The sequence below is a fragment of the Oncorhynchus mykiss genome, chromosome 23 (assembly GCF_013265735.2).
Source record: "Oncorhynchus mykiss isolate Arlee chromosome 23, USDA_OmykA_1.1, whole genome shotgun sequence".
NCBI lineage: Eukaryota > Metazoa > Chordata > Actinopteri > Salmoniformes > Salmonidae > Oncorhynchus > Oncorhynchus mykiss.
In genome coordinates, this window is record NC_048587.1 from 15,001,132 (window position 1) to 15,023,758 (window position 22,627).

The window sequence follows — 22,627 nt, forward strand, 5'->3', positions numbered from 1 at the left end:
AAGATGAGTGATGCCTGTCATTTTCATCATAGGTAATCCAGAAAATTACATTGTAGGATTTTTAATGAATTTATTTGCAAATTATGGTGGAAAATAAGTCTTCCCAGCCTGGTGCAGGTCTACAATTTTGTTTCTGGTGTCCTTTGACAGCTCTTTTGTCTTGGCCATAGTGGAGTTTGGAGTGTGACTGTTTGAGGTTGTGGACAGGTGTCTCTTATACTGATAACAAGTTCAAACAGGTGCCATTAATACAGGTAACGAGTGGAGGACAGAGGAGCCTCTTAAAGAAGAAGTTACAGATCCCTTAACTCGGAGGACACTGGGCCAATTGTGCGTCACCTCATGGGTCTCCCTGTCGCGGCCAGCATGGGTCTCGAACCAGCATCTGTAGCAACGCAGTTTGCACTGCGATGCAGTGTCTTAGACTGCTGCACCACTCAGGAGGCTCCATCCAAAGTTTTTTATGCTTATCAATTGCCTTGCACAAAGTATCAAAATACTAAAAAACTACACAGGACTCTTAAAGAATTTCATTTGAATGGTAATTGTATTTTTTTGATTTCAGAAACAATGAGAAAATATGTTAAAATAAATAATGAAATGTTAATTATATAAAGCAGCCCGTGTAATCATCTGCCAGAGAGTAGCCCCAATCGGCCCGAGCCAGATAACTGACACCAGAATCGTCCCGAGCTCAGCACGCCCAGCACCCCTACGAGTCTACACACTAATGCCAAATAGCCTAAAATGAAAGAAAAACCTCAATGTAGCCTATAGATATAAATTGCACAATAATTAAACATTTTTGGACTGTAAGGTATTGTTTTCTTTTTAAGTCAATCTACACATCACTAGGCCTACTGCAGATGTTAATAACATTCTCTGAAGATTGTGATTCCTCACTGCAGGAACTATACAATGCCTTTGGAAAGTATTCAGACCCCTTGACTTTTTCCAGATTTTGTTATGTTACAGCCCTATTCTAAAATGTATTAAATTGTTTTTTTCCCCCGCAATCTACACACAATACCCCATAATGACAAGGCAAAAACAGATTTAGCAACATACATAAGTATTCAGACCCTTTACTCAGTACTTTGAAGCACCTTCAGGTTTTTAGTCACCTCCCTGACCAAGGCCCTTCTCCCCCAATTGCTCAGTATGGCCGGGCGGCCAGCTCTACGAGAAGCCTTGGTGATTCAAAACTTCTTCCATTTAAGAATGATGGAAGCCACTGTGTTCTTTGTGACCTTCAATGCTGCAGAAATGTTTTGGTACCCTTCACCAGATCTGTGCCTCGATACAATCCTGTCTCAGAGATCTACGAACAATTCCTTCGACCTCATGGCTTAGTTTTTGCTCTGACATTCACTATCAACTGTGGGACCTTATATAGACAGGTATGTGCCTTTCCAAATCATGTCCAAAACAATTGATTTAACAACAGGTGGACTCCAATCAAGTTGTGGAAACATTTCAAGGATAATCAATGGAAACAGGATGCATCTGAGCTCAATTTCGAGTCTCATAGCAAAGGGTCTGAATACTTATGTCAATAAGGAATTTGTGTTTGAATTCTTTGTAATTTTGCAAAGACTTTCAACCCCCCCCCCCTTTTTTTTTGCTTTGTCATTATGGGGTATTGTGTGTAGGTTGCTGAGTTATTTTTTTTTTTACATCTATGTAATTCATTTTACAATAAGGCTGTAACCTAAGAAAATGTGGAAAAAGTCAAAGGGTCTGATTACTTTCTGAAGGCACTAGCGACTCGGGGAGAGACTTTTTCTGGCCCACGTAATTATGTAGTGCGTTCATATTTTGTTTTGTTTTTTTGCAGCCCATCTAATTATTTGTTGAGGTAAAACTATTTGAACTCACATGTCACAATCTGACATGATGGCAGCAAAATTTGTTGGCTTACATAAGATATTTGCCATTTTTACATGGTTTTAGGTAGCCTACATTTTTAAGCGCTACTGAACGAAGAGCGATTTGTGAGCCAAATGATCATCTTTTTTAAACGAATGGAGCCAAATGAACCGTCTCACTTAGAGTCGCTTCCGCCGTTACTTGTTGCTAAGATACACTCCCAATTTCCTAACCACAACAAGCAACAAGGTTAGTAGTGGTGCGACAGGAGACGCAAAAACTTGTCAGTAGCTAAGTATTTAGCTAGTAGTATCTATTAAAGTAGTACGAGTGAGATATAAAAAACTTACCAGGTTAATTAACGTTATGTTAACTAGCAAGCTAGTTATTTGTTAAAGCTTGCCGGGCCCGCCTAATTCTAGCACAGCAACCACCTGTCAAGACTGAGCATCATGGATCTTCACATTCGCCAGTATTTGACCAAGGCACGTCAACAAAAAGGTAACACACTACTAGCTAGTTTCTTAGCTATCTAAATAGTTGACTGATAGTGTTGTTGAACACGTTTCATATCGTGTGGTTTTGTCTTTAGACACTGATGCGCTGAATGCAGCCTATGACATGATCAGAGAGGGGTCAGATACGCGATGCTTCTGCCCGGAGTTGTACGTTCTGTGCGCAGAACAAGCCCTACAGGTAGGCCTATGATGTGCTATAATGTTGCAAACAATTCTATTAGCTACAGTGTTACATTGTTGTTACATTGTTGTTACATTGTTGCATTGTTACCATTGTAAGCCAGGTAGTTAGCTAGTGTTCGCTACAATCATGCAAGTGGTGATTTTAATCTTGTTGGGGCAACCCCCCCAATTTTTTTTTAGATGCATGCCAGCAAAGCCACCACACAACACTAAACAATACATGAATTGTACTATAATGGTGACAAACGTTGCCCACAAAGTAATAGGGCCTACATAAAGCTGTCCCAACCTCAGAGCTTTCTTTTCAGCACCATGGAGTGAATCCATACCACCGCTACATCTAGCTATCAGCGGTGCCTTGTCTGGCAGCGAAACAGTTCGGAAACAGTTCAGTTGATATGGCTGACTTGCTTAAACAATTAGGATGTACAAACTATGGCATAAGGGAATGATGAGCGGATAAGTGGAAATGTGTAATTTCAATGGGCCATTCTTACAGTATTCTCCCTGCACACCAAGTCAAAACCGTAGGATAAATAAAGGGGCATTTAAGCAGACAATGAAAGCTCTTACAATATTCAATTATGACATTTCTCCAAAACAGGCTATTGGCTACATGTACAAGCGATTCGGTGGCATTCCCTGAGTCTCTTTACTGTGTCGCCACCATGCTCAACGCTAGGTACAAGGACTACTTCGATGCAGACAAGAAACAGGGTTTACGTGAAATGTTAGACACAGCTGGACAAGATGGAAACAAGTAGTCTGACAGTCCCGGTCACAACAGGCAATCACAAAGATTTTGCGTTCATTTCTCTCACCTCCTCTGCCCCCTTTGTGCAGGCTGCTTCCTCCTTTATCCCCAAGCACTCCCTGGCTTAACGACTCACAGCCTTTCCTCGTTGGGGCAGGAAGTCCATATGAGGCTTGGGGGTGGAGCCAGCTACCTGCAAGATATCCCTCAATTATCACTCTACACCTCTCCCTGTCGACTGCCACAGTGTGTTAACTATTTAACTGGACTAGAATGCTTAAAAGCCGCTAACATTTTTAAATATCGGGTATCGGTAACGGGTTTTTGGCAAGAAAAATATTGGATATCGATATCAGCCAAAAATGTAATATCCCTAAATATAATGTGTATGTATACAGTACCAGTCAAAAGTTTGGACACACCTACTCATTTAAGGATTTTTCTTTATTTGTACTATTTTCTACATTGTAGAATAATAGTGAAGACATCAAAACTATGAAATAACACATATGGAATCATGTAGTAACCCAAAAAGTGTTAAACAAATCAATATATATTTACATTTTAGATTCTTCAAAGTAGCCACCCTTTGCCTTGATGACAGCTTTGCACACGCTTGGCATTCTCTCAACCAGCTTCATGAGGAATGCTTTTTCAACAGTCTTGAAGGAGTTTCCACATATGCTGAGCACTTGATGTCTACTTTTCCTTCACTCTGCTGTCCAACTCGTCCCAAACCATCTCAATTGGGTTGATTTCAGGTTATTGTGGAGGCCAGGTCATCTGATGCAGCACTCCATCACTCTCCATTAGGGTTAAATAACCCTTAAACAGCCTGGAGGTGTGTTTTGGGTCATTGTACTGTTGAAAAACAAGTGATAGTCCCACTAAGTGCAAACCAGATGGGATGGCATATCGCTGAAGAATGCTGTGGTAGCCATGCTGGTTAAGTGTGCCTTGAATTCCAAATAAATCACTGAGTGTCACCAGCAAATAACCATCACACCTCCTCCTCCATGCTCCCCGGTGGGAACCACAAATGCGGAGATCATCCCTTCACCTACTCTGCTTCTCACAAAGACACGGCAGTTGGAACCAAATATCTCCAATTTGGACTCACCAGACCCAAGGACATATTTCCACCAGTTTAATATCCATTGCTTGTGTTTCTTGGTCCAAGCAAGTCACTTCTTCTTATTGGTGTCCTTTAGTAGTGGTATCTTTGCAGCAATTTGACCATGAATGCCTGATTCATGCAGTCTCCTCTGGACAGTTGATGTTGAGATGTGTATGTTACTTGAACTCAGTGAAGCATTTATTTGGACTGCAATTTCTGAGGCTGGTACCTCTGCTGCAGTGGATAAGTTCATTAGCGTTAACTCTGGATCTTCCTTTCTTGTGATGGTCCTCATGAGAGCCAGTTTCATCACAGTGCTTGATGGTTTTTGCGACTGCACTAGAAGAAACTTTCAAAGTTCTTGAAATGTTCCACATTGACTGACCTTCATGTCTTAAAGTAATGATGGACTGTCATTTCTCTTTGCTTATTGGAGCTGTTCTTTCCATAATATGGACTTGGTCTTTACCAAATAGTGCTATCTTCTGTATACCACCCCTACCTTGTCACAACACAACTGATTGGCTCAAACGCATTAAGAAGGAAAGAAAGTCCACAAATAAACTGTAAGGCCCACCTGTTAATTGAAATGCATTCCAGGTGACTACCTTGTGAAGCTGTTTGAGAGAATGCCAAGAGTGTGCAAAGCTGTCATCAAGGCAAAGGGTTGCTACTTTGAAGAATCTAAAATATAAATATATATTGATTTGTTTAACACTTTTTGGGTTACTACATGATCCCATATGTGTTATTTCATAGTTTAGATGTCTTCACTATTATTCTACATTGTAGAAAATAGTAAAAAAATAAAGAAAAACCCTTGAGTGAGTAGGTGTGTCCAAACTTTTGACTGGTACTGTATATATTTTTTTTAGCTAAACAGTTGTCTCAGAAGAGGTGGGGTTTAGCCCCAGCCGCCCTGAATGATGGGTCGCCAATACAATCATCTCCCTAATCCCACATTCCATATGTGTCTAACTTTTCTTTCTGTGCTTAGCGCAGTCATGTCATGGTTGTTGGTATTAAAAGGATATAGTTAAGTTTAGGCTTCTCTATAAAACGTTTCTATTTAAGGTCAGGAAGTAGGCTATTTACTTTGAACAAGATTGAATATTCAACAATGACATATACGCAAACAATGGCTGATGATGCACTACCCAATGATTCAAAAACTGATGATGCACTACCCAATTTCGAAATTGCACCTTGTCCATTAAACTATTACAACTTTCAAGAGTACGGACTGAGTTCCTTAAAAAAAAGAAAAAAGTTTGTCAACCACTGGAAAGGGGGATAAGCCGTATCTGGCTGTGCAGAATATGGAATTGATCCGCACCCCTGTTACATTAAATGCAACATCTAAATTCAATAGAGTGCATGTTGTAAGGGCTCTCTTTCAGTATAATGATGATGGAACTGTCATATGCTCTCTTGATTGAGGATTTAGTCTGTGCTTGAGACTGATAGCATTGAGAAAGATGTTGGCAGCCGTTTTGTGTTGAATTGCTGTACATCAACCAATCAATCAAATGTATTTATAAAGCACTTTTTACATCAGCTGATGTCACAAAGTGCTGTACAGAAACCCTGCCTAAACCCCCAAACAGCAAGCAATGCAGGTGTATAAGCACGGTGGCTAGGAAAAACTCCCTAGAAAGGCCAGAACCTAAGAAGAAACCTAGAGAGGAACCAGGCTATAAGGGGTGGCCAGTCCTCTTCTGGCTGTGCCGGGTGGAGATTATAACAGTACATGGCCAAGATATTCAAATGTTCATAGATGACCAGCAGGGTCAAATAATATGTCAGTTGGCAAAATGTCAGTTGGCTTTTCGTAGCCGATCATTCAGAGTATCTATACCGCTCCTGGTGTCACCAGAGAGTTGAAAACAGCAGGTCTGGGATAAGGTAGCATGTCCAGTGAACAGGTCAGGGTTCCATAGCCGCAGGCAGATCAGTTTAAATTGGAGCAGCAGCACAACCAGGTGGACTGGGGACAGCAAAGTGTCATCAGGCCAGGTAGTCCTGAGGCATGGTCCTAGGGCTCAGGTCCTCGGAGAGAGAGAGAGAGAATACTTAAATTCACACACAGAACACCGGATAAAACAGGAGAAATACTCCAGATATAACAGACGGACCCTAGCCCCCCGACACATAAACTATTGCAGCATAGATACTGGAGACTGAGATAGGAGGGGTAGGGAGACATTGTGGCCTTGTCCGACGATACCCCCGGGCAGGGCCAAACAGGCAGGATATAACCCCACCCACTTTGCCAAAGCACAGACCCCACACCACTAGAGGGATATCTTCATCCACCAACTTACTATCCTGAGATAAGGCTGAGTATAGCCCACAAAGATCTCCCCCACGGCACGAACCCAAGGGGGTGCGCCCACCCGGACAGGAAGATCACGTCAGTGACTCAACCCACTCAAGTCATGCACCCCTTCTAGGGACTGCATGGAAGAGCATCAGTAAGCCAGTGACTCAGCCCCTGTAATAGGTTTTGAGGCAGAGAATCCCAGTGGAGAGAGGGGAACCGGCCAGGCAGAGACAGCAAGGGCGGTTAGTTGCTCCAGTGCCTTTCCGTTCACCTTCACACTCCTGGGCCATACTACACTCAATCATATGACCCACTGAAGAGATGAGTCTTCAGTAAAGACTTAAAGGTTGAGACCGAGTTTGCGTCTCTCACATGGGTAGGCAGACTATTCCATAAAAATGGAGCTCTATAGGAGAAAAGCCCATGTAATGCTTTGTAGGTTAGCAGTAAAACCTTGAAATCAGCCCTTGTTTTGACAGGAAGCCAGTGTATGGAGGCTAGCACTGGAGTAATATGATCACATTTTTTGGTTCTAGTCAGGATTCTAGCAGTATTTAGCACTAACTGAAGTTTATTTAGTGCTTTATCCAGGTAGCCGGAAAGTAGAGCATTGCAGTAGTCTAACCTAGAAGTAACGAAAGCATGGATGAATTTTTCTGCATCATTCTTGGACAGAAAGTTTCTGATTTTTGCAATGTTACGTAGATGGAAAAAAGCTGTCCTTGAAACAGTCTTGATGTGTTCGTCAAAAGAGAGATCAGGGTCCAGAGTAACACCGAGGTCCTTCACAGTTTTATTGACACAGCTGTGTGTCATCCGCATAGCAGTGAAAGTTAACATTATGTTTTCGAATGACATCCCCAAGAGGTAAAATATGTAGTGAAAACAATAGTGGTCCTAAAACGGAACCTTGAGGAACACCAAAATTTACAGTTGATTTGTCAGAGGACAAACCATTCACAGAGACAAACTGATATCTTTCCATCAGATAAGATCTAAACCAGGCCAGAACTTGTCCGTGTAGACCAATTTGGGTTTCCAATCTCTCCAAAAGAATGTGGTGATCGATGGTATCAAAAGCAGCACTTAGGTCTAGGAGCACAAGTACAGATGCAGAGCCTCGGTCTGATGCCATTAAGAGGTCATTTACCACCCTCACACGTGCAGTCTCAGTGCTATGATGGGGTCTAAAACAGACTGAAGCATTTCGTATACATTGTTTGTCTTCAGGAAGGCAGTGAGTTGCTGCGCAACAGCTTGTAGGCTGCAGGCCAGGCAGAAAACAGTTTTCAACCAGCGATTGAGTTTTGAGACTCTGCTTTAGAGCTCATCACTCCCCCTAACTGGGAGGGTGCCAGAGACAATTACTCGATGCCGACACATCTTTCTAGCTGATTTACTCATTGAAGCTATGTTGCGCTTGGTGACCTCTGACTGTTTCATTCTAACATCGTTGGTGCCAACGTGGATAACAATATCCCTCTACTCTCTACCCTACATTTAGGCTACTCTACTAGCCATTTCCTTTGGTTCACAGGAGTGTATTGTTGGTCCAGATATAACCATGTCCACATTATTTAGGGCAGTATTCATACTTGACTTTGAGCGTAACTCAGACTTTCAAGTGAATCATTCATTGATGTCAAAGGGAGACTCGCAGATGTCAAGTCTCTGAATACCGCACTTACTGTGTACAGTCCTGGTATACCCGAAATAGGACATTGAAGTGTTCAAAACATCAGATTTGATATGATCTCACTGTGTTTTAGCACTGACCGCGTAGGTAACTCAGGTGAGTTGGAACATTGCTGCAGGGGCTTGCTTCTATTCAGCCACAAGCATTAGTGAGGTCGGGCACTGATGTTGGGCGATTTAGGCCTGGCTCGCAGTCGGAGTTCCAATTCACCCCAAGGTGTTCGATGGGATTGAGGTCAGGGCTCTGTGCAGGCCAGTCAAGTTCTTCCACACCAATCTCAACAAACCATTTCTGTATGGACCTCGCTTTGTGCACGAGGGCATTGTCATTCTGAAACAGAAAATGGCCTTCCCCAAACTGTTGCCACAAAGTTGGAAGCACAGAATCGTCTAGAATTTCATTGTATGCTGAGGTTTTAAGTTTCCGCCTTCACTGTAACTAAGGGGCCTAGCTCGAACCATAAACTGCCCCAGACCATTATTCCTCCACCAAAAAGTTATAGTTGGTACTATGCATTGAGGCAGTTGGCGTTTTCCTGGCATCCGCCAAACGCAGATGGTGAAGCTTGAGTCATCACTCCAGAGAACCTGTTTCCACTGCTCCAGAGTCCAATGGAGGCGATCTTTACACCCCAGCTTGGCATTGCACATGGTGATTTTAGGCTTTTGTGCGGCTGCTCGGCCATGGAAACCCATTTCATGAATCTCCCGAGTGACTGAGTAATGAAGTGGCTGTACATAATTTGAAAAACGTTTAAATGAATAGATTCACAGTTTGCTGAGTAATTGACTGAAATCCACTACAATTGTGTTTATTTTCCACTTCGATGGCGAACTTTCTGTACTGCTAACATTCACTTCCAATCATTTTTGCTCATATTGCTAGTCCTATTGTTTCTAATTCTTCCACATTTATGCAAATGTTTATGGGATATTACAATCCTCTTGTCTTAATCTGTATATTTTCATCCTAGCCTGTAAACTAATCCTGCCTGGCAGATCTTAATGTGCCTTTAGCTTCTACCAAGCCCCATTCCTCTCTTACGTAATCTCAACAGCCATTAGAGTGTTATATGATGCAGAAGGGAATAGCCTATATTGTTTAGTAAATAAAAAGTTAACACATCAAAATACTGTTTAATTCCTAATGAGCCATCCTTGTTTACAGCAATTAGAGACTCAGGCTAATGACAAATATGTTGTGGTTAAGATGAGCTGAGATGTATGTTGTTTATATATGGGTCAGGGTGGATAGCACAGAAGAGGTCGGTGTGAATAAGAATCACATTTGTCTTTTGCTCAGAGATCCATGGGCCATAAAGAATGGTTGAATAATGCTTAATTCTCAGGCATGTAGCCTACATGCTTCACAAGATTAAGCATTATTCATATGAACCCTTTCAGAAGACTTACGGGAAATCCCAACAAAGACTCATCATGATTATATGCTTTACCCCAGAGAAACACGTGCCATAAGAATGATTGAATACACCAAACTGAATATTTACAGTGCCTTCGGAAAGTATTCAGACCCCTTGACTTTTTCCACATTTTGTTACATTACAGCCTTATTCTAAAATGGATTACATCGTTTTTTGTCCTCATCAATCTACAAACAATACCCCATAATGACAAAACAAAATGTTTTTTTTTGTTTGTTTTTAAAAAAAGTTTTTTTTGTGCTAATTTATAAAATAAAAAATAAACAATGACTTTTACATAAGTATTCAGACCCTTTACTCAGTACTTTATAGAAGCACATTTGACAGCTATTATAGCATCAAGTCTTATTTGGTATGAGCTTGGCACACCTGTATTTGGGGAGTTTCTCCCATTATTCTCTGTAGATCCGCTTAAGCTCTGACAGGTTGGATGGGGAGCGTTGCTGCACAGCCATTTTCAGGTCTCTCCAGAGATGTTTGATCGGGTTCTGGTCCGGTCTCTGGTTGGGCCACTCAAGGACATTCAGAGACTTGTCCTGAAACCACCCCTGCATTGTCTTGGCTGTGTGCTTAGGGTTGTTGTCCTGTTCGAAGGTAAACCTTCGCCCCCAGTCTGAGGTCCTGAGCTCTCTGGAACAGGTTTTCATCAAGGATCTCTGTACTTTGCTCCGTTCATCTTTCCCTCGATCCTGACTAGGTTTCCTCCAGACGTGATGCGAGAGTTCAATCTTGGCTTCATCAGACCAGAGAATCTTGTTTACCATCGTCTGAGAGTCCGAGAGTCCAAGCGGGCTGTCATGTGCCTTTTACTGGCGATTGGCTTCTCTCTGGCCACTCTACCATAAAGGCCTTATTGATGGAGTGCTGCAGAGATGGTTGTTCTTCTGGAAGGTTTTCCAATCTCCACTTTGTAATTATTTGTAATTATTTGTAATTATTAATTTTTGAATCTGGCTGTAACGTAACAAAATGTGGAAAGGGGTCTGAATACTTTCTGAATGCACTATAAATAAATCAACATTGAACTCCGATTTCAGTCAACTTGTTGAATTACAGATTAAAAGTAGAATACTGTTTGAAAACAGCATATTTCAGTGTATGTTTTGTGTTTTTAGCTGGGATGTGCAGATATCAGCCGAGACTGCCTAATGATGTACTTTGAAGGGAAACCCCCAGCCAATCAATTCCTGTGTCGAGCGTACCTCTGTCAGGGCCAGCTGGAGTCTCCACAGAGCTTTGGGAGTGTGGTGAGGACAAACACGACTAAAAGTCTACTAGTTTGTGGTTGTTCAGCAATGTTTGATCGTCTAAGTGTATCTTTTCTGCTAACCATTGGTTTGACATTTTATAATGGATGAACAGAGACAACCTTTGTGACTCTAGCAGCACTGTCTGTATTTTCCCATAGAACCAGCAGCTTAGCACTGGTTCCTCTGCTCTGACCTCTGCATATGAGGCTCTGGGCCCGGTTGCATAAAACACCTTAAGTTAATATCCCCCTTATCTTTTCCTGAAAGTTTCCCTAACTTTAAGTCCATTGCACAAAACATTTTAAGGTGAATTTCCCTCTTAAAATAAGTGAAGAAGTTAAGGGTACCCATGAGGTCCCTTAACTGCTTAATTCAGTATGGATATCAATGTAAACAGCAGTGGTGTAAAGTACTTCAGAAAAAAATACTTTAAAGTAATACTTAAGTAGATTTTTAGTCTATCTGTACTTTACTTTATATATTTTTTTGACAACTTTTACTTCACTACATTCCTAAATAAAATAATGTAATTTTTACTCCATACATGTTTCCCTGACACCAAAAGTACCCCTTACATTTTGAATGCTTAGCAGGACAGGAAAATAGTCCAATTCACACACTTATCAAGAGAACATGCCTGGTCATCCCTACTGCTTCTGATCTGGCCGGACTCACTAAACACAAATGCTTTTTTTGTAAATGATGTGTGTTGGAGTGTGCCCCTGCCTATCCGCAAATGTAAAAAAAAAAGAACAATTGTGCCATCTGGTTTGCTTAATATAAGAAATTTAAAATTATTTTTTACTTTTGATACTTAAGTATATTTGAATATTACATTTACTTTTGATACTTAAGTATATTTGAATATTACATTTACTTTTGATACTTAAGTATATTTAAAAACAAATACTTTTTGACTTTTACTCAAATAGAATTTTACTGGGTGAATTTCACTTTTACTTGAAGGTAATTTTCTATTAAGGTTTCTTTACTTTTACTCAAGTATGGTAATTAGGTAATTTTTCCACCACTAGTTAACAGCATTTGTTGAGGTGAATGTTGCTTTCATCTGCCCTGGTTACAAAAGGAAAACATCAACCAGCTACCTACTTACAGTGCCTTGCGAAAGTATTCGGCCCCCTTGAACTTTGCGACCTTTTGCTACATTTCAGGCTTCAAACATAAAGATATAAAACTGTATTTTTTTGTGAAGAATCAACAACAAGTGGGGCACAATCATGAAGTGGAATGACATTTTTTGGATATTTCAAACTTTTTTAACAAATCAAAAACTGAAAAATTGGGCGTGCAAAATTATTCAGCCCCCTTAAGTTAATACTTTGTAGCGCCACCTTTTGCTGCGATTACAGCTGTAAGTCGCTTGGGGTATGTCTCTATCAGTTTTGCACATCGAGAGACTGACATTTTTTTCCCATTCCTCCTTGCAAAACAGCTCAAGCTCAGTGAGGTTGGATGGAGAGCATTTGTGAACAGCAGTTTTCAGTTCTTTCCACAGATTCTTCATTGGATTCAGGTCTGGACTTTGACTTGGCCATTCTAAAACCTGGATATGTTTATTTTTGAACCATTCCATTGTAGATTTTGCTTTATGTTTTGGATCATTGTCTTGTTGGAGGACAAATCTCCGTCCCAGTCTCAAGTCTTTTGCAGACTCCATCAGGGTTTCTTCCAGAATGGTCCTGTATTTGGCTCCATCCATCTTCCCATCAATTTTAACCATCTTCCCTGTCCCTGCTGAAGAAAAGCAGGCCCAAATCATGATGCTGCCACCACCATGTTTGACAGTGGGGATGGTGTGTTCAGCTGTGTTGCTTTTACGCCAAACATAACGTTTTGCATTGTTGCCAAAAAGTTCAATTTTGGTTTCATCTGACCAGAGCACCTTCTTCCACATGTTTGGTGTGTTTCCCAGGTGGCTTGTGGCAAACTTTAAACGACACTTTTTATGGATATCTTTAAAAAATGGCTTTCTTCTTGCCACTCTTCCATAAAGGCCAGATTTGTGCAATATACGACTGATTGTTGTCCTATGGACAGAGTCTCCCACCTCCGCTGTAGAACTCTGCAGTTCATCCAGAGTGATCATGGACCTCTTGGCTGCATCTCTGATCAGTCTTCTCCTTGTATGAGCTGAAAGTTTAGAGGGACGGCCAAGTCTTGGTAGATTTGCAGTGGTCTGATACTCCTTCCATTTCAATATTATCGCTTGCACAGTGCTCCTTGGGATGTTTAAAGCTTGGGAAATCTTTTTGTATCCAAATCCGGCTTTAAACTTCTTCACAACAGTATCTCGGACCTGCCTGGTGTGTTCCTTGTTCTTCGTGATGCTCTCTGCGCTTTTAACGGACCTCTGAGACTATCACAGTGCAGGTGCATTTATACGGAGACTTGATTACACACAGGTGGATTGTATTTATCATCATTAGTAATTTAGGTCAACATTGGATCATTCAGAGATCCTCACTGAACTTCTGGAGAGAGTTTGCTGCACTGAAAGTAAAGGGGCTGAATAATTTTGCACGCCCAATTTTTCAGTTTTTGATTTGTTAAAAAAGTTTGAAATATCCAATAAATGTCGTTCCACTTCATGATTGTGTCCCACTTGTTGTTGATTCTTCACAAAAAAATACAGTTTTATATCTTTATGTTTGAAGCCTGAAATGTGGCAAAAGGTCGCAAAGTTCAAGGGGGCCGAATACTTTCGCAAGGCACTGTAGCTAAAAAAAATGGAAGGTGCATTGCTACAAAGCTACTGTAGCTGGCTAGTTCGCTATAGCTACTCTGTAAGCTAGCTCGAGGTACTAGAAAGTAATATAAACAAGTTGAGAAAAAAGTAACTACAAGAAACATGGTTTATTATTGTCTGAATCAATTTGGTTATCCTGTCTTGATGGTAGAAGTTCTATTTTGCTATCTAACAAAATGAAAGCAATCTACTTGAGAGAAGTTTAGTCCGTGAAATCAGGCCGTCTCCATGGAAACCAGATACTCTTTCTAACATACATGCCTTCAAACTACCATAAGTATGCCCTTAAGTATGCCCTTGACTAAGGAAATATTTGAGGGGCTCTATGCAACGCCCTTAAGCAATTGCCTTAGGTAAGGGAACATTGTGCAACATCATAAAACATCTTTCTCTAAAAAGTTTCATTAACTTTAAGTCAGTTGCACAAAACATTTTAAGGCAAATTTCTCCCTTAAATTAAGGGCCCGGTTTCATACAACATGGCTTTAAAACCCTTAAATTATGACCTTACTTAAGGAAATGTTTGAGGGCCTCTATGTAACACCCTTACACAAAAGTGTTTCTCTTAAGGGTTTACCTTTAATAAATAATTTTCCTATACCCTAATGCAACTGTGTAAGGGTTTTGCATAAAGCCCCTCAAACATTTCCTTAAGCAAGGGCCCCATGCACAGCTGTGAGCTACAAAGTCCTTTTATTCCTCTTTTTTTTCTCCTCTTATATTTTACCTCTATTTTTAAAACAAAACACAACAAATTCATGTCGGGAAAAGCAAAAAGGCGAAACTAACCGTTCTGATAAAAACCTTAGGGCATTCAGCCTCGGGTGATGCCCTGCTGACCACACCCTTCTTCCTTGTTCCTGGCCTGCCCTGCCTCTTCCACTAATCCAATTGTTTCTTATGGACAGAAAAGAGCAGAGGCTCTGAGCTGTCCGATCAGGTCCATTGTCTACTTGAGCATTAAGCAAGGGCATTATTTTAAAGGTTTTACGGTAGTTTTATGGTAATTTGAAGGCATGTAAGCAGAAAGATCCAAGATCGCATAGCAGTTCAGACGTCTTTTGTCCTCGTCTTGTCGTGTCCTGTATATATATATATATTTACAACTTTTTTCACATACATTTTATTTTTATTTTCCATCAACTCATCTTCTAAACACTCTCCTGCAACCAGCCTCACCAATTTATATTTATAAAAAAGTATTATTTACCTCAGATCTGCAATCCTTCAGGAAGCTAGCCAGAAACTCCAGGAGGCTGGCCAGAAACTAGCCAGAAGCTAGCCAGGAGCTAGCCCAGAAGCTAATCAGAAGCTAACCACGGTTTGTGGTCATCGGCTGTCCTTTAGTTCGAAAATCTATCGCCAGTTTTGTACGGCGCAGCGCGGCTCGGAACGGAACATACCGGACCAATTTTTCTCTCCATGTCCCTGGATTTCAACTGCTCTCTGGACATTCATACCCGGATCTCACAGCTAGCTAGCTGCTATCCGTGTGACAGTCGGCTTTCGTCGATTCCGGAGCAAACATCGATTGTTCCGGTGCTAGCCAGCTCCGTCAATCACGCCTGAGTTCCATCATTCACTCCTGGGCTGCAGTCACCTATCCGGACCCGTTTCACTGCCTACGCGGAGCCCCACCGGGCCTTCACAACCGGACTGCCGACGTTATCTACCTGAAGGAGATCCGGCTGGCTCCTCTGTCGCGACGTTACCGGAACGCCCATCTGCGGCCCGCTAACCGTTAGCTGTCTTTCCGGCTGCTATTCTGAATAGACAATCGGACAATTTATTTATTTGAATTATTATGTTTTCTTCTCGGGCCTCTATAACTATATCTATTGTTCTTATTTTTGTTGTTGTGTGATTTTGATTAATCCCCTCTACCACACGGAACCCCACTAATCTACTGACCGAACGCAAGAGGTGGCTAACAACAGACTCCATCCTATGCTAGCTTGCTACCGGTTGGCTTGGCTAGCTGTCTAAATCGCCGTGACCCTAAACCAACCTCTCCACTCACTGGACCCTTTTGATCACTCGACTAAGCATGCCTCTCCTTAATGTCAATATGTCTTGTCCATTGCTGTTCTGGTTAGTGTTTATTGGCTTATTTCACTGTAGAGCCTCTAGTCCTGCTCACTATACCTTATCCAACCTATTAGTTCCACCACCCACACATGCAATGACATCTCCTGGTTTCAATGATGTTTCTAGAGACAATATCTCTCTCTTCATCACTCAATACCTAGGTTTACCTCCACTGTATTCACATCCTACCTTACCTTTGTCTGTACATTATACCTTGATGCTATTTTATCGCCCCCAGAAACCTCCTTTTACTCTCTGTTCCAGACGTTCTAGACGACCAATTCTTATTGCTTTTAGTCGCACCCTTATTCTACTCCTCCTATGTTCCTCTGGCGATGTAGAGGTGAATCCAGGCCCTGCAGTGCCTAGCTCCACTCCTATTCCCCAGGCGCTCTCTTTTGACGACTTCTGTAACCGTAATAGCCTTGGTTTCATGCATGTTAACATTAGAAGCCTCCTCCCTAAGTTTGTTCTATTCACTGCTTTAGCACACTCTGCCAACCCAGATGTTCTAGCTGTGTCTGAATCCTGGCTTAGGAAGACCACCAAAAATTCAGACATTTTAATTCCAAACTACAACATTTTCAGACAAGATAGAACTGCCAAAGGGGGCGGTGTTGCAATTTACTGCATAGATAGCCTGCAGAGTTCTGTCCTACTATCCAGGTCTGTACCCAAACAATTTGAACTTCTACTTTTAAAAATCCACCTTTCTAAAAACAAGTCTCTCACCGTTGCCGCCTGCTATAGACCACCCTCTGCCCCCAGCTGTGCTCTGGACACCATATGTGAACTGATTGCCCCCCATCTATCTTCAGAGCTCGTGCTGCTAGGCGACCTAAACTGGAACATGCTTAACACCCCAGCCATCCTACAATCTAAACTTGATGCCCTCAATCTCACACAAATTATCAATGAACCTACCAGGTACCTCCCCAAAGCCTTAAACACGGGCACCCTCATAGATATCATCCTAACCAACTTCCCCTCTAAATACACCTCTGCTGTCTTCAACCAAGATCTCAGCGATCACTGCCTCATTGCCTGCATCCGTAATGGGTCAGCGGTCAAACGACCTCCTCTCATCACTGTAAAACGCTCCCTGAAACACTTCAGCGAGCAGGCCTTTCTAATCGACCTGGCCGGGGTATCCTGGAAGGATATTGACCTCATCCCGTCAGTAGAGGATGCCTGGATATTTTTTAAAAATGCCTTCCTAACCATCTTAAATAAACATGCCCCATTCAAGAAATTTAGAACCAGGAACAGATATAGCCCTTGGTTCTCCCCAGACCTGACTGCCCTTAATCAACACAAAAACGTCCTATGGCGTTCTGCATTAGCATCGAACAGCCCCCGTGATATGCAGCTGTTCAGGGAAGCTAGAAACCATTATACACAGGCAGTTAGAAAAGCCAAGGCTAGCTTTTTCAAGCAGAAATTTGCTTCTTGCAACACTAACTCAAAAAAGTTCTGGGACACTGTAAAGTCCATGGAGAATAAGAACACCTCCTCCCAGCTGCCCACTGCACTGAAGATAGGAAACACTGTCACCACTGATAAATCCACCATAATTGAAAATTTCAATAAGCATTTTTCTACTGCTGGCCATGCTTTCCACCTGGCTACTCCTACCCCTGTCAACAGCACTGCACCCCCAACAGCAACTCGCCCAAGCCTTCCCCATTTCTCCTTCTCCCAAATCCATTCAGCTGATGTTCTGAAAGAGCTGCAAAATCTGGACCCCTACAAATCAGCCGGGCTAGACAATCTGGACCCTTTCTTTCTAAAATTATCTGCCGAAATTGTTGCCACCCCTATTACTAGCCTGTTCAACCTCTCTTTCGTGTCGTCTGAGATTCCCAAAGATTGGAAAGCAGCTGCGGTCATCCCCCTCTTCAAAGGGGGGGACACTCTTGACCCAAACTGCTACAGACCTATATCTATCCTACCATGCCTTTCTAAGGTCTTCGAAAGCCAAGTCAACAAACAGATTACCGACCATTTTGAATCTCACCATACCTTCTCTGCTATGCAATCTGGTTTCAGAGCTGGTCATGGGTGCACCTCAGCCACGCTCAAGGTCCTAAACGATATCTTAACCGCCATCGATAAGAAACATTACTGTGCAGCCGTATTCATTGATCTGGCCAAGGCTTTCGACTCTGTCAATCACCACATCCTCATCGGCAGACTCAACAGCCTTGGTTTCTCAAATGATTGCCTCGCCTGGTTCACCAACTACTTCTCTGATAGAGTTCAGTGTGTCAAATCTGAGGGTCTGTTGTCCGGACCTCTGGCAGTCTCTATGGGGGTGCCACAGGGTTCAATTCTTGGACCGACTCTCTTCTCTGTATACATCAATGAGGTCGCTCTTGCTGCTGGTGAGTCTCTGATCCACCTCTACGCAGACGACACCATTCTGTATACTTCCGGCCCTTCTTTGGACACTGTGTTAACAACCCTCCAGGCAAGCTTCAATGCCATACAACTCTCCTTCCGTGGCCTCCAACTGCTCTTAAATACAAGTAAAACTAAATGCATGCTCTTCAACCGATCACTACCTGCACCTACCCGCCTGTCCAACATCACTACTCTGGACGGCTCTGACTTAGAATACGTGGACAACTACAAATACTTAGGTGTCTGGTTAGACTGTAAACTCTCCTTCCAGACCCATATCAAACATCTCCAATCCAAAGTTAAATCTAGAATTGGCTTCCTATTTCGCAACAAAGCATCCTTCACTCATGCTGCCAAACATACCCTTGTAAAACTGACCATCCTACCAATCCTCGACTTTGGCGATGTAATTTACAAAATAGCCTCCAATACCCTACTCAACAAACTGGATGCAGTCTATCACAGTGCAATCCGTTTTGTCACCAAAGCCCCATACACTACCCACCATTGCGACCTGTACGCTCTCGTTGGCTGGCCCTCGCTTCATACTCGTCGCCAAACCCACTGGCTCCATGTCATCTACAAGACCCTGCTAGGTAAAGTCCCCCCTTATCTCAGCTCGCTGGTCACCATAGCATCTCCCACCTGTAGCACACGCTCCAGCAGGTATATCTCTCTAGTCACCCCCAAAACCAATTCTTTCTTTGGCCGCCTCTCTTTCCAGTTCTCTGCTGCCAATGACTGGAACGAACTACAAAAATCTCTGAAACTGGAAACACTTATCTCCCTCACTAGCTTTAAGCACCAACTGTCAGAGCAGCTCACAGATTACTGCACCTGTACATAGCCCACATATAATTTAGCCCTATCAACTACCTCTTTCCCAACTGTATTTAATGTATTTATTTATTTTGCTCCTTTGCACCCCATTATTTTTATTTCTACTTTGCACATTCTTCCATTGCAAAACTACCATTCCAGTGTTTTACTTGCTATATTGTATTTACCTTGCCACCAAGGCCTTTTTTTGCCTTTACCTCCCTTCTCACCTCATTTGCTCACATTGTATATAGACTTGTTTATACTTTATTATTGACTGTATGTTTGTTTTACTCCATGTGTAACTCTGTGTTGTTGTATCTGTCGAACTGCTTTGCTTTATCTTGGCCAGGTCGCAATTGTAAATGAGAACTTGTTCTCAACTTGCCTACCTGGTTAAATAAAGGTAAAATAAATAAAATAAATAAAAGAGTATCTGGTTACCATAGAGACGACATAATTCACTGACTGAAAGTCTCTTCAAAGAGATCACATTTATTTTTGATGATTGCAAAATAGAAGTTGTACGTCCAAGACAGGAGAAACGAATTGATTCAGAAGATGATAATAATAACGTGTTTCCTCAACTTGTTTCTATGACTTTCTAGGAAGCAAAGCTAATTTACAGAGTAAGTAGCTAGCTAGCCAGCTAGCTTTGTAGCCATGGATTGTGCACCTTCCATTGTTTAGCTATGTAGCTAGCTAGATATCTATTTAGCAGGTGGATGTTTTCCTTTTGAAACCAGGGCAAAGGGAAGAAACATTCCCCTCCACAAATTCTGTTTACATTGAGCTCCGTAATGAATGAAGCACGTACGGGACCTCAACTTTTTCACTTCATTTAAGGGGGAAATGCACCTTGAAATGTTTTGTGCAACTTTAAGGGAAAAGATAAGGGGGAAATTTACTTAAAATATGTTATGCAACCAGGCCCAGATCCCAAGCTATGATATAAATACGATGAATGACTCGTATAACATACATCTATAGTGTTCATAATGTTATTCCTCCTCTGCCTGTCTGTTATTGTGACCCCCCCCCACCCCCCCCCCCCCCCCCTTTCATACTCATTATTTCACTCTTAGGAGGAGATTGAAAAGGCTGTGATTTATTTTCTGAAGGCTATTGAGATTTCAAAGGTCAAACCAAGGTATGCCATCTAACATGAGTCATTTTCCTGTCTTCATCGTTGACCAAAGTGAGCCGTACCCACAGTCTTTGTGACAGAAAAGTTGAATTATTTATTTGATATGTGGTCCGTCTTTCATATTGTCTAGCACAAAGTGGCATCATGTCAGTCTATGTTCAAATAGATCATAGAGGGGAAATATTCACAGGAGGACGACAGGCTTAGGTGGGGAGTATGGTGGATGAAGGTTTACTCTGTTTCTGCGGCACAGAAATATCCAGGAGTGGGAGACTTAGTTAAAATGTAGGCCTTTTTTCGATATAGTTCATCTCTTGGTGTGTAAACATACGATACAAATATGAAGTTGCTCTTAAGATTCATATTTGTTTCACCCTAAGGGTGAAATGGCTAGCCATAAGCAAATAGCAAAGCAATAAGAATATCAAATGTAATTATCTACTGGCTTATATGCCTTGTGACTGTACACAGATATGTTATGAGATTTATGCAAAAAGGCTCTACAGACAGTAAGAGGTGCATTATTAAGTCATAATATCATATAGGGCCCACAGAGATCTTATTAAATTACAGATCTAATATGTAATTATATGTGTCAATGAAGGGCTGCCGGAACAATCCCAATTAAGACCAAAGGGAATGACTAACACAGCCCAGACTAAAGTACTCCTTCATCCCAGGAGGATAAATTAGTTCCAATTATGTTAGAAAAACTACAGTAATCTCTGCACCCTTTTTAGTTGATAAATTCCACCCCCGTGGCCTGTAAGCCAGTAATGGCTGTACTCCAAATGAAGATTTACCATAGGGCTTTCACTCGTTGAAAGACTGTTATACTGTACTGTGTACATACATTGTCAATTTATAGGAATTTTCATCCCCAAGTCAACACTTGGCCTAAATTAAAATGTACTGTATAACTTTCCAAAAAATCAGATAGTGTTTTTCTGCTGTGTAAATTATTGATCTCAACAACAGGTTTTCTTCTTTCTCTCATACTCTTTACGTTCGTGTAGATACCACTTTTTGGTGTTCAATGCTTCAGTGCTCTACTTCCAGATGGTCCGGCCGCTCCTGCGGTCCGGGCCACGCCAGCACCTGGTGCCCACCCTCACTCAGGTGGTCAAGGCACTGGAGGAGGTTGGGGAACAAGACTACAGTTGGAGAGCTCAGCTCATGATGTAGGTGGCTCTAACTGTCATACTTTGTCTCATCATACAGTAACAATCAGTAATGCCAAATGTCCCTCAATTATGACACTGAACATTTACGAATCAAGATAAAAATAATAAAAAAAAGATTTCAGTACAACGATTTGTATTGAGGTGCAGAGTATAGTGATTGTTGTATCCATTGTCTCTACAAGCAGGCACCTTGTCGAATGCCTTGTGGATGCTGGGAAAGGGAAAGAAGCTTCTAGTTTTGCCAAGGCCACCTCAGACTTCATAGAGTCGCATATCCCTGACCTGTATCCAAAGATATTTTCCCTACAGGTAAAGCCTCTTTTTTTGTTGTTGTTATGTGCTGACTAAAGTCATGAACTCCTTCTCGGATGTGGTGTCAGGGTCTGGAAAGACACAACTAGGGTCTCCCTTGTTTTGACTGTCTTTGGGTAGAGCATGGTTATATGTGGGGTTAAACTGGGTCGTTCTATTTATCTACTAATACAATTACGTTACTCCTAGGTACGACACAAGCTGTTTGACTTCACTAAAACCCCCCAAAAAACAGAAGCAAGTCCTGTTTTATCAGTCATCTACAAAATGCAGAAGCTCAAACAGTAAGTGTTTCCCCCCCTTTATCTAAAATGATATTATTTTGTTTAATCAACTTAAGAGTTCTTTGTCACTTAACTTTTCCATGCCCCGTTGAGCGTCTTCGTAGGCTCAATGTTTTTTTGCAGCAACACATCCCAGGAGATTAGTGTGTTTCTTTTCCAACTATGGATGTATTCTGTATCTTCATTTATGAGACTGAAAAGCAATAACCACAATAACCGTTAACAAGTTGAAGCTAAATATTTTGAAAGTGCTTTTGGGATTAGATTGTGATGTGCATATTGATAATCTTTTCATTTGAAAATGCATTTGAACAATCATACTGCCGCCACTGTTATTTTTTTCCAAAGTTGTTTGCAAGAAGCAAAAAGCTTTGATATCATTTTTTGCAGCCATACACATTGTGCTTTTTAAAGACTAAAAGGTTATTGTTTGCTGTGGTATGTCTGTTTATTTGTTTGCCATGGTTTAATG

At 41.7% G+C, this 22,627-nt stretch overlaps 1 protein-coding gene across 4 annotated transcripts in view; it reads left to right on the forward strand.

Annotated features, from left to right (window-relative positions):
- Positions 1-2,103: 2,103 nt before the first annotated feature.
- Positions 2,104-22,627, forward strand: part of LOC110502315 (cilia- and flagella-associated protein 46) — a 98,286-nt gene continuing 77,762 nt past the window's right edge. For all 4 annotated transcript variants that reach the window (XR_002470314.2, XM_021580249.2, XM_021580250.2 and 1 more), the window contains exons 1-7: positions 2,104-2,370; positions 2,462-2,565; positions 11,017-11,148; positions 20,314-20,378; positions 21,392-21,556; positions 21,745-21,868; positions 22,061-22,155. Coding sequence is in view for 3 of the 4 variants with exons in the window: in XM_021580249.2 (XP_021435924.2) it covers positions 2,322-2,370; positions 2,462-2,565; positions 11,017-11,148; positions 20,314-20,378; positions 21,392-21,556; positions 21,745-21,868; positions 22,061-22,155 (734 nt within the window). In the remaining variant the exon portion in view is untranslated. The remainder of the gene's footprint in view (positions 2,371-2,461; positions 2,566-11,016; positions 11,149-20,313; positions 20,379-21,391; positions 21,557-21,744; positions 21,869-22,060; positions 22,156-22,627) is intronic.